Genomic DNA, 13255 nt, shown 5'->3' with positions numbered 1-13255 from the left:
GGTGGGTGACCACTTGGATCAGTCTGCGTAGGGACCGAGGGTGTGCGGTATTGGTCCTCGTTAAACTATGCTACCGTAAAGTGCTCGACTGTGCGCTGGTCGTCGGGCTACCGAGGCGGGGGTGCCATCCCCTCCGCAGAGGATCAAAATTGTGATGGCATGTCTTCGGATGATCCTCCGGGATGTTTCCTTCGGATGACCGTCGCCAATAGCCCATTGTGCAGCTCTAGTGTGACGTAAATTAACAGCAACAACAACAATATATATATAAAGAGAGAAACTTAATTTTGAAAAAAATGTGATATGGTCCAATCATATGGGGCTCCCTTGACCAGCGATGCCCCGACTGCCCCAGTGTAGTTACGGCCCTGTTAATGATGGTCATTACATGCTGCAAAAAATTAAATATGCAAAAACAAAAAGCTTAAATCAAATAATTGGAGTAGAAAAAGTTTCATAACTTTTATTTCGCTACATAATTGAATACATTGTTTTTGAATACATAATTTTTAAATCCATAATTTTTGTAAGTCTCAGATATATGCTACTATAACAATACAGAGATTGCAAGAAAGACAATCTAAGTAAGGCTTGAACTTTCTTCATTGGGCATTCTCAAACGTATTCTGTAGTACAGTTCCTTTGAATACAACCAACTATAAGAGTTGTCAAAAACAATAATATCTGGAAGAAAAAAAATAACAATAGAAATAAAATGATTGATTTTTTTTATTACTTAATAAAGATTTAAAAAAGGTTACTGTTTCAAAATGTTAAACATAGCATAATTTTCAAATTCACGATACCACAGGATGTTTGAAAAATAATTATCTGATTTGAAATACTTATGGATTAATTTTGTGCTTGAGTGAAGCTAAGCAATATGAATGAAGTTCAAATATTACTACATAAAAATAAAATACTATAATCTTAGTTTTATGTACAATAAAGAATCTTCATCAATTTCGAAATACAAAATAAAAGAGAAACACAGAGGTTCAGAAAAAATACAAACAAGTTTCAGCTTGAAAAAAAGAGGTATAACCAACAGGAGAGAAAAACCAGCTCGCAGATTTACTGTAAGACTGAAACCATATATGGTTTCAGTCTTATGTAGCATTATCTGCGTTTTTATAACGTAATTTCGCTTTTCTTCGTATTGGGGAGAATCGAGTGAGACCATATAGTTGAGTGAGATTTGATTATGTTGTAATTAGTTATGTTTTCTAGCGGACAGACTCAGAATCATAATTTCATACTCCGCTAGACTCAGAATCATACTCCGTTGCTGTTTAAGAAAAGACCATTGCTGTATAGGATTAAAGTAATCATTCGTAACTGCATGTAGTTGCGTTTATTTTCGCTATCAAATTATGCGAATATACTATCAAAACAATTTAAAAGCTTTTAAAATTTTAACACGTCAAACTGAAATTTAATTCGTGCAATCTCTTACCATAAATATCGCAGAATTATTAAAAAGAAAAAAGGTTAAGGTTAAGGATCTAATAATCGAACTTTCACGTACAAGGACTCTCTTAATGGTCCGAGGGGGTGACCTCAAATATGCTAATTAGTTAGTGCAAACGATATTTTAAATTTTGAAATCAGACACAAAAATAAATTTTTTTTTGAATAAACACACGATTTCTTTAATTTTTGATCCCCAAATATTAAAAAAATTCGGCCGTAATTCTGTAGCAGCAATTGGGTCTCAATAGTTTTGTCAGGAGTACTGTCACAAGTTTGGACCCTTTATTGCTAATTTTATTTTATGCATATTTCGCCATATCTGGAGACATTTTTAAGCGATTTGAAACATTTTTGCACACAATTATGAAATTCGTTCGTTCAAAGATAATTCCATGAAAAATTAATTTCGAATAATTACTTTTTTATTTTATTTAATAATAGTTTAAAAATATTAAATTTTAAGTTATAAATTTTTTTCGTAATTTTAAAGAATGTGAAATTATCTGGCAATGTACAAAATTTTTAACGAAATCGGTCAAACAGTTTCTCACAAATTGAATTTTAAAAAAGTCGATAATTAAAAGTCGATTTCTCAGGAAATATTCATCCGATTTCGTCCAAATTTTGTCATATAAAATCACATTCTCTAGAATAATGTAAAAATTTCAATACCTTACAATTTAAAACTTTTAAATAAAATGGTAAATAATAGGAAATTTTTTTTTCTTTTTTGGATAAGTGAATTTTAAAAGTGTGTACAATCATTTTTTTGGATCACCTAACAATTTTTCGATACATTAATTAATAAACAAAAATAATAAAAATAAAATATAATAATATTTATTAAAAGTCATTTTTTGCATCTTTGAATAAACGAATTTCCGAATTTTAAAATTGCGTGTTAAAATTTTAGATTCTCTTGAAAAATTCTCAAGATATAGTAAATTAGTAAAAAGTAAAATTAACATTAAAAAGTTAAAAGTCCAAGCTTTTGACCGCACTCCTGACCAAACTATTAAGACCATCTTTCCCAGATTGCAGCTACTCCTATAGTTTGAGGGTTTAAGATCCAAATTCGTCAAAAAATGTTTAGTACGAGAAAGTAATTTTTTGTGTCTGATTTCGTAACTTGAGAGAGATATCTTCTGCTTTAAATAATTAGTAGATTTGAGCTACTAAACTATTAGAGTAGTGAACTATTAGAATTGAGTTCTAGTACGTCAAAACCCAATCAGTAGATCGAAAGTTATTCAGGGTGACTTGTTTTTTTTTTTTCGCTCTGTAAATAAATATTGTAATAAGCTTAATAGTTTCAAATTGTTTTTTTTTATAACCCAGTTATTATTCATTTGTGCAAACCCTGTAATTAAAAACATTAATTTACTCTGCTGAGTCTGTCAATATTTTTTAATGAGAATCAATAATTTGTTGAAATGAGAAAAATGATAATGAAACAATTAATTACAGTAGGGAACTGATTATCCGGAACGATCGGGACCATCGCTATTCCGGATAACTGATTTTTCCGGTTTTCTGAATCGCTACAAAAAACCATTTTTTTATTGTTAAACCCAACTAAAAAAATAAAAATATTTGGAAATAATCCTAAAAAGAAGAAAAAACGATAAAGTAATTACAGTAATGATTATTTCTAAAATGATGGTATGCTAAACATCTTTCAAAAAAGAAAGAAAAATCCTAAAATCTAATGAGGAAAAAAAAACATTTTTTTTAAAAATGGCGGGAAAATTTATCGAATTTCGTTCCGGTTTTTTGGTTTTCCGGTTTTCTGATTTCCGGATAACGGGTTCTGCACTGTACTTTCTTAATACTACTTAAGGACTGAAATTTCCACTCACAAGTTCCTGTTTTTTGACACTTGTAAATGCCTGTTTCAACCGCAGCTTCAAATCTTTGTAATTCAATTAGTTCTTCGATTTCTGTACATGGGTTTGATTCGTTTTTAAAGAAGAGGCCAAAACCTATGCTCCTGCTGGCTGTTTCGAATTCCCACTCTATAAATGTACTTGGTTCATCAACTAAAAGCATCACTTCGGAGAAAGATGATCTCTTCACAATGAGCTTCTTAACGCCATTTTCGCTAATTAATGATCTCTGCTTCAAGTATAGTTCTTCGGGAATTTTCTTTCCGTGTTTAATCTAAAAGAAAATATTAAATAAGTTATTTTATTCTTTTTACCTCCCTTAATCTATAAATTTAGAATCTATAGTAATAAAAGGAAACCTTTGTCTGTGTTTCTCTCTTTTGAATGCAGAATCTATTGTGCCAGTGGACAATATGAACAGTGGAAAATATGAACAAGTGGAAAATATGAACAGTGGATGCAAGGGTTTTCGAACTATAGAAAATCCCCTCCCCTATAGAAAATTCAGCTTTTGACTATTATAAGAAAAACATATCACAATTTTAAGTAAAAAGTTCTCGTGAAAAATGAATTATGGTAAGGGACGTGTCTACACTTAACTTCAGTTCATTAGTGGCATGAACTTTCCATGCTGCTCAAAAATTCTCTGTCAAGTCTAGAGATCTTGCTGGCCTATCTGTTCAGGGAAATATTCGAAATTACATGGCTTATGTGACCATGAGATATTGATCATTTTAATAAAACTTGAACCAATAGAAACCAAGAAAAAATGAACATATGGATAAAAGAATATATGTCTGCACTCGTACCAGTAGCATTACTTCTCTCATAGACGCAGGAAGTTATGTGGTCATGATATCTTCTCATATCATTAAGCCCTGGCTTTAAAAATGATCGTTTTCTTTTGGATAATAGAGGGTTGGAGCAGAATCTCTGACTCTGTTCAAATTAAATTATCGTTCTGAGACATACTAACTGCCATCCAACGTCTAAATCAAATCCATCAACCATCATGGTGGCGACGGTATATCAATTCGATAAAGAACCAAGTTGGACGACCGCGCGATGAACCCATGTCTGTCAATCAGGCTCTGTTACTGATATGAGTATTATGATGATTCTAATTTCATTTTAATGAACGATAGCGAGGCCATGTACATCATATCAGTGTCGATGAGTTTCTGGAATGTGAAGATATTTGTCAATAGTCAACCAGATCTACGAACCTTAATTCAACAGATGAAAGAAATCGAATAAAATTGATTGAAGAATGAAATATTTTGCATTATGAAATTATTCTTGGGACATGCATATTTTGAAAATTAATAAAATAAGCTGAGATATGGTTTGCAAAAAAGAAATGATGCAAACATAGAAAATCAAAGAAACGTTCTTTTATATTATTGAATTTGCTTATTTTATGTTGAATTGAAAAACTCGATGAAAAATACTTACTGAATTTATTATCATATTCTTTTCATAATTTATTCAATATATTGTATTGAGAAATTTTTTTTTTCTTTTTAAATTACAATTCTTCTCATTGACACTTAACATAAATAAGTATATATATACAACCGATATATTAAGTAAATTACAAATTATCAACTATAATGTATAACAGTTATCTTATAATTATAACTATTATATGTTTAAAAAAATAATTATAACCTTCGAAAACCCCGCAATGCTTCCACGGTTCCGCGGAACATTTTTGGGGAAATATTGGAGTCTACTTGAAAAGCGCAGTTATTTAAAATTTGTATTTTAATTTATTACGATTTTGCTTTTGTCTAGCTCAGGGGTTTCCAATTGGCAACCCGGGGGGCTCATCCAGCCCGCGAAGCCTTTTTTCGTGGCTCGCGTACTAAAATATATTAGTTGTCACTTTTTTGCTGACAATCTTCGTAAAAAATCTATATGGGTTTGCAATACCTTTCTCGTTAATAAAAACCTAATTTCTTCGTTTCTGTAAAATTTAACATACCAACGGTGCAAATAAATTTATTTCTCAAGTTTTGCATCCAAGAAAATATTTAATCAATAATCGTATATGTTGCTCTTTTTTGTTTTATTTTTTTCTTGTATTTTGTGAATATAATGTAGCATGTGCGTATCAGAAATTTTCTCGAAGAAATTCTCCGATTTAACTTTTTGAAACCACTCATTTTGGATGAAAATATTTGCACACACATTTGTAAATTTTAAACTTAAATATCTATTCTCTTTTGGTTGCAGCAGACAAACCTCAATTTTCTCATTGAATATTGTGTGTGCTACTTTGTAAGTTTTAATACCAACCTTTTCAAAGTTTGATATCTTAACAATTAGATATCTGTTGCGCATTAATTGTTTAATACATAGGTGCACATTAAAGTTATTGTAGCCCGAATTTTTATTATGTATTTAATATTTATAAAAATATTATTAATAACAATTAAATATTTTTAAAAATCTACTTCTTATTTTAATTTGTAATTCAATACTTTTGTTTTGTACAACTTGGTAAAAATCTGACTGTAATATTTAATGTTCCTTCAAACATAAAAGAGTCCTACATAAAATTTTGATAAAGTTGCGGCCCGCCATTTGATTTTTGTTTTTAATTGTGGCCCCCGGCCTCGTGTAAGTTGGAAACCGCTGGCTCATTGTAAATTTATAGGTGGGCTTTTTACTTTGATTCTCTGAAGGAGTGAGCTCTAGATGTATCTGCAAACTTGTTTTCCAAGTAATTTCTTTACGAAGAGGCAAAAAAAGAAGTATAGAACAATATGTAAGCAGCTGAGAAGTGACTTACAAAACTGGTACATAAAGGGTTGCCATCTGGATCTGTTCTGGTACCACCTAGGAAGGCAGGTAGGACGTCGGCGTCAATTATTTCTAAAAGTTTATCTTTGCATTCATCTAAAGCAACAAAGAATTCAATTTTTCAAAAAATACACATTTAAAAATTAGGAAAAATCAGATGGTTTTGTTTTAAAATACAAGAGTGAAATTTGATAAAACAAAATACGTCAATACAGAAAACCTACTGGTGACTGAAATCTTAGGCCTTGTATGAAGTATGTGGACGAATGTTGTGCATTGAACTGTAGGTACCTTAAGCCAATGTAATTATTTGTGTCATTTATTTGTAGAGCTTAGTATTCCAGTATCTGTAGTTGATACCGGTAACAACGGGTGCTGTCTGCAGTTTTGTCGATAATTTAAGGATTTTCAGGCATGTTCTACGTAATTTTTTTTCTAATTCTTTAGTTGTCAAACCGTGATTCTTGAAACAATTTCGGTGAGAAATATAACCTCATAGTATTTGCATTTAAAAACATATCTAAGGTAGATGAATATCAAAATGTCATCCTTTATGAGATAAGATAATAATCCCCCACCCCCGCAAAAATACATTTATGCCTATCTTACCTCAGACCAGTCTTTGCATTGTACTTTGGACTGGTTAAAGGTATATTCAAAAGATTCATTTAATGCAAAGGCATTTTCTTATGGAATATGATACTCACAATTTAAGTTTCTGTGTTTTTAATAAGAATAGAAGTTTTTGAAATATATCCCCAAAATATTTTTGGTATAACGCTTATGATTTATTTATTTATTTTGCTTACTTAGCTGTATAAAATTGTTTACATATGTTTGCCTCTATAGCCAAATTCAATCTACTCATAAGTTTAAAAGGAAAAGAATTCAAAATAAGTGTTCAAGAGAAAAATTGTAATTTCCAAAGTTCCAACATAAGGTGATACAAGGTACAGTACTTGGTATCGTTTTGTACTTTCAGCGAACATTTTCTTTTTTTCTTTATTTTACAAAGTGTTTTTTTAAACGTTAAACGGAATAAGTTAACAGAAAACATATATATTAATAGACAATGTGATGTATTTCCGATTCCGAAGTTATTTGAGTTATTTTATGAATAAAAATTTAAAAAAAAAATGTTTAAATTAGTCCAAGGTACAACATTATGACCCTTTGTGTTTCAACCCAAAATTCTAGTTAAAACATGAGTATTCTACCTATTTTACATAGGCAAATCCAACCGTTATGCTTCTTACAAATTTCGGTGTTCCGATTACCATAATATAGTTTGCATTAATGTCTATATATATATTTCTCTTACACGGAGACAAAAAAAAAGCCTCATTACAACTCCCCGAATGGCAACGCTCGAAAATCGACCAATGATTGCAGCTAAAAATGTCACATACCAAATCTAGCTGAGGTGGCTCAACATATAGCGCTTTTAGAAACGGAAACGGAAATAACCTGAGAGAACATCAACTGCGGCAATCTCATACTATTAAGCTAGGCAGAAGTGAGTAGTCTTTGTCGATAGATCTCTATTTTAGTATTTTGTCGAAAGCGCTTTTTTTGACGAATTTATTTGACGATTTTTGATTTATATCACGAATTTATTTGTTTTATTATTGTTATTAGCTATTCATTGAAAAATGAGTCTCAGTCGTGCTGTTACGCTTTAAGATTTTATACAATAGCACATTTCTAATAGGTTTAACGAATTACATGTCATTTATTTGAATTCAAATTTATTTGAATTACTTTGTATTTACTAAAAAGATGTAATTTTTTTTTTAAAAAAAAAGTTGTTATGTGGATTTGAATGATTGTTTTGAATTCTTAGAATTGTGTGCATTTGCAATGTACCTAAGTTAGTAGCGAGCGAAGCGAGCTTGGTTTGCGAAGTAAACCATATAAGATTGCGTAGCAATTTTCCGGGGTTGGCGAACGTTAGCAAGCAGGGGGCGTAGCCCACTAGTTGCTTATAATCTTATAAAAAAAGAGGGAAAAATACATACTCGATTGTTAAGTATACTATTAATTATGAAGAATTTAAATAAAACATGAAAATCTTTAGTTTACATTTTGAAAAAATTTATCTGGAACATGCTCACTAGAGGGAATAAAAAGAAAAACCAGATTGACACACTTATGGCATGTGTTTAACTTTTTTTAGTTTTTTGTAGTTCATTTTTGGAAGAAAAATATCTCTCCCACGAATTTCATTTTTGGAAGAAATTTTCATTTTCTTATTAATTAAAGATACAGTAAATTTTTTAAATCATAATTTGATACCTCAATAATAAATATTCGATTATCATTTCTAAGATTTTAAACATCTCTAACTTTCTTTGTCTCATACAGAACGATTAAGAAAAAGGCATTCATTATCGGGGTTTTATGCTTAGTATACAGTGGTGCGGTATTCATGTGATTGAGTGCATGTTCTTGAAAAAAATGCTCCATTCTTGCAATTAAGACTTTATCAAATTTTTTATTTTTTTTGCCTTCAATCCAACCGAAGCTTAGTAATCGAAGATATTTATATTCAGACAGTTTCAAACACTCAAAACAACACGTAATCGAAGAAAAAAAATGTGTGGGACCTGTAAGCGACGCCATCGTTTGTCTCGATCCTGATTAGCTGTTGAAACGTGGCATTAGTTTATATTAGTTACTTTTATTTCCATTTTATTTCGAGTGAGCCTATTCCGTCAAATATGAATTCAATATACGTTCTTCTAGTAATTCATTTTCGTAATGAATTCTTATAAATTAAAGAAATAAGTAATCAATACTTATCAAAAAAGAAATGCTCGATTTATTTTCTCTAATTAACGAAAAAATGCTGACAGTAACGCTAACATGCCATCTTGTTTATAAGAAACCGGCTGAAGTTGAGGTTATAGGTTAGGTTGGAGCCGCGATGGCTCAGGGGATAGAGCATTCGCCTTCCAATGAGGTAAACCGGGTTCGACTCCCAGTCGATACGAATTCCGCATCCGGCTAGCACCGACCACAGTCCTGACGGGAAATATCCTCAGTGGTAGACGGATTATGGGTTAGAGTCCCCTTGCCGTCACGCTAACAGTGAGAGGTTCTCGTGGTCTTCCGCTCCGTGTAGCGCAAATGCGGGTTAGCTCTACCTAAAAGTCCTCCACGCAGGCAAATTTCTCCCAATACTCGATCCAGGAGATCCCTGTCTTCTGGATTGGGTTCAAAACTACAAAGCTACAGAGTTGAACATCAGTAGTCGTAAACCCATAAAAGTGGGTCGGCTGTTCAATGACTGTTATAATAGGTCAGGTGACTGTGCATCTGCGGTCTTCTTCTCGAACTGAGAGTATCCCATTTGATAATACTATGAAATAATATTGATGTGAGAATATAAATCAAATTTGTAGCAGATGGCTCTTTTAATCAAAGTGAGTTGTGAGTATTGAGTTGTATTTTACTTTAATTTAGTAATAAGGAACTATAATACAACGAGTACTTTACTCAATATAGAATTTTAACTAGTAGTATTTTACTCAATATAAATTTTAAAAAATAATCACCAAATCTAGTGATGAGAACAGCTGTAACTTTGAAAAGTTACTAGATAAGGACAAGAACAAGCTATCACAGTCTTTGTTATGTTTAAAGGTCAGCTGTTTATGAAAATGTTATGAATCATGAGAAATTATGAATTAAAAGGTTATGAAAAGATGCTTATTTAACGCCTAGATCGACGTAAAGCTCCGGTAGTTATTGCACAGAAGGTATTAGTGATAATACCATATAGGGAGTTAAATAGAATCATGTTGTGTATTATTGAATCATGGATAAAATTGGGTGAGATTTTCATTCTTATTCACCGTCAGAATTATTTGATCAGACAGAAAAATTTTCAAAACACAAATGTGGATTATTAAAGAAGAAAGACTTTAGTATTGGTGGCCAAAATGTGTAACATCTTTAACTTTTACTAGAAACTCAGTGACATTTTTATCTCTCACTGAGTTATTTTTTTATAAATACTATAAATATAACATTTTTGTTCTTAAAACTGTTATTTCTTCGAGGTTTTTTAAAGAACAGTATCAGACATATAATGGAATCTCACATTTTTAATATCAGGAAAATATACTTTGGAACTTTTACCTTTACCAAGGAACTGAATCTTTTGAATGACGCCATTCGAAATCACTGGTTTAATTATGGAAAAAGCAATGCTGAAATACGCAGAGCCTAAGGAAATGAACAATAATTTTAAATTTCATTTGTTAGTAACATCTCATAGCAGGAAATATGTAAAGTGGTATTTGGTTAAACAACTAAGCTTGCCGAAATCATTTAGTATAACGTGGCTAAATTTTCATTCCATTCTTTCTTTAAAAAATATTTTCGTTCTTAGCATGTCTAAAAACATAATGTATTATTAAAATATACTTAAATAATGCCATAACTATCACTAAGATTGTTAGCTCCCGTGAATATTTCAAGTCTACTAATAAGGTGTGCTAAATGTCGCTGAGAGGTAATGTTTTCCGCCCTAACCTTGGATGAATTCTCTAATTTATCTCTGCTCGTGGTTTGGTTGGTCGGTTGTTTGGTTGCCACACGATTTATCCTCACAAGGAAAATATTTAACGAAAGTTGATATTAGAGTCAGTTTTAGTTGAAATATGTCAGATAACAAAAGTTAACCCTGTTGTAAGGTTAACTTAGGACACAATGCTTTTGAATTTTTACTGAAAGAGAAAGCAGTAAAAATATGTTTAAGCATCATATATAATTTTTTTTTATGTACAGAACCCGGTCTAGAACGTTATCGAAATCGGAAGAATCAACTGTGGGGAAAGGTGGTACTGAAGACATTAAATGCTATGAAAAGTAAACAGAGAGTAGTCGAAACGCAACTTATTTGAAATGCTTTTTTGTTTCGTTAAGCGGATTTGTAATATTTCTTTGCCGCTATTTTGTCATCTCAATCGGACAAAGTTTCATTTTCCCCCCTTCTTACTCAAAATAGATTAATTTGGAGCTTACATTTTGTAATTTTAATTAACTTTTTGCGAGATTTTCTAAACTAAGAGTAAATATTTCATAGCAACTGGGTTGTCATTAGGAAGATCTGCGGTCGGTTCCCAGCGATCGGTAGGGACACAACTGGCGGTCTTGAAAATGCATTACTGTTTATATTAGATCCTACTTATCGTCCATTGTCAAAAACCAATATCAGAAAAAAAGTTCGAAAGTTTTTTGAGAGAGGAACATACGTTTTATTCGAAAAAATCATGAATAACTGAATTTCTCAGACTCTCGATTGAACAAACTAGGTAATGTAAAACCTTCAGAAACATACGAAGGTGTTCATGTCAAGCTGTTTCGAGTTAAAACTTTTATTTAAAACTTTTTGAAGCAAATGAAGTTTTTATATTATTAAGTAAAACTTTCCACTTTAGTTTCTTGGGATTATCCATTCAATCCCGGTCGAATAATTTTGTGGTGCTCTATAACTTTTTTTGAAATTCTTACTTCATTTATTTAACAACTATAGGTAATGAATATTGTCTATCTATTCAAAGAACTCCTCTTGCTACGTAGAGGTTGTCGTCTGCTATGGAAACAGAAAATATCCGTCTCAAATAGGGAAGTCTTTGAAACTGCTCATGCCGATCCGAGTAAAAATCTACCCAATTCCTACCTCAGATCCTTACCTGAAACAGTTTAACCTCGTAACCATAGTCAGTGTTTTAGACAACTGGGGGAAGGCGTGTTCTTTAGTTAGAACAGTATATAAATCAAAATGATATACTCACCATTAATGATATAAAATGCTTTTACTCTTTCTGGGAACAAATCTTGATATAAGAGACACCCTTCACAAATATATTGAATCGCTAGAAAAAATATGAATTCTTGATGTATAAGATCGGTACAATTTTATTATTTATTCCTTTAAAGTAAGCATTTTTTTAACATAAAACCTGATAGCTAGAACATTTTTTACTGATTTTTTTCTCAGAGAACTGTACATTTAACAGAATATAGTCCACGAAAAGCAACAACACCATAATAACATTTGTTTTAATAAATTTATTGAGAGCATCACCATCACGCAGTGAATCTCCTAACTTCCTCCTAATCCAATCAGAATCGAGCTCTTTAAGTCAAAGTTAAGCAATATATTTTATGAATTTGAGATTTTTCGGGAGTGGAAACGAAGGATTGGAATTAAAATGGGGGATTTTAAATGGGGAAAATAAGAAAAGAATTGCGCGGGGGGTGAATAGCCATTTTTATTTTATTTGTTTGATTATTATTTTGTTATTACAATTAAGGGAGGATATATAGTTCCTTGCTGCAAATGCTCATTGTTTAGTTGGAACCTTTCCATTCTCCTGTCACTTAGAAGAAATTTTACAACTAAAATAGTCTTTCCCAGCTCCAAGTCAAATTATTTAAAATGTTATTAACATAGAAATGACGCATTTGCAGAAACCTGGGCTCACATGAGAATTTAGGAGATATTTTTACCTAAGATTGTATAAAATCTGCTTAGATAATGTCAAAGCTGCATTTCTTTTTATAGCAACACGATGTTACTTTGCGATTAGTAAATAGTCTCATATCACCACAGTGAAATCTTTTAAATGAATTCCTATTCTTAGTGTATTTTTTTTATATGCAATTTTATTTTTTTGAGAATACGTAAAAAAAATTTTTTTTAGAATTATTTTCACATTTAGCAAGCAAATTAAATTGAAGAAAAGAACAGATACGAATGAGTCTAACAGCGTCAGTCATAACAATTACATAAATATAATGGCCATGTTCGATTCCCGGCCCAGACACCGCATTTTCGGGATGCAGAAAATCCTCAGCGGCCATGTCGTATGATTATGCGGCATGTAAGAGATCCCTGAAGTACCTTATTGGCTTTTGGCATTTCCGGCAAAATTAAATTCATAGACATTCAAACATTCTGCAGGCATAGTAAAAACATTACTATAATGAATACACATGTAAGTGTTTTAAATTTATCGCAATTATATATATATATATATATATATACGGTGATTGACCGAAATTGGTGGTTGGTC

At 31.4% G+C, this 13255-nt stretch overlaps 1 protein-coding gene across 1 annotated transcript in view; it reads right to left on the bottom strand.

Annotated features, from left to right (window-relative positions):
• Positions 1–448: 448 nt before the first annotated feature.
• The window catches only part of LOC107451860 (SEC14-like protein 2), a 36299-nt gene continuing 23492 nt past the window's right edge, over positions 449–13255 (bottom strand). The window contains exons 9-13 of the mRNA XM_016068091.3: positions 11972–12052; positions 10311–10397; positions 6157–6263; positions 3333–3633; positions 449–684 (exon numbers count right to left, since the gene is read on the bottom strand). Coding sequence (XP_015923577.1) covers positions 581–684; positions 3333–3633; positions 6157–6263; positions 10311–10397; positions 11972–12052 — 680 coding nt within the window. The 3' untranslated portion in view covers positions 449–580. The remainder of the gene's footprint in view (positions 685–3332; positions 3634–6156; positions 6264–10310; positions 10398–11971; positions 12053–13255) is intronic.

This window comes from Parasteatoda tepidariorum, chromosome 7, assembly GCF_043381705.1.
Source record: "Parasteatoda tepidariorum isolate YZ-2023 chromosome 7, CAS_Ptep_4.0, whole genome shotgun sequence".
NCBI lineage: Eukaryota > Metazoa > Arthropoda > Arachnida > Araneae > Theridiidae > Parasteatoda > Parasteatoda tepidariorum.
Note: the sequence above shows the minus strand (reverse complement) of the source record. Positions and strands in the feature narration are given on the sequence as shown.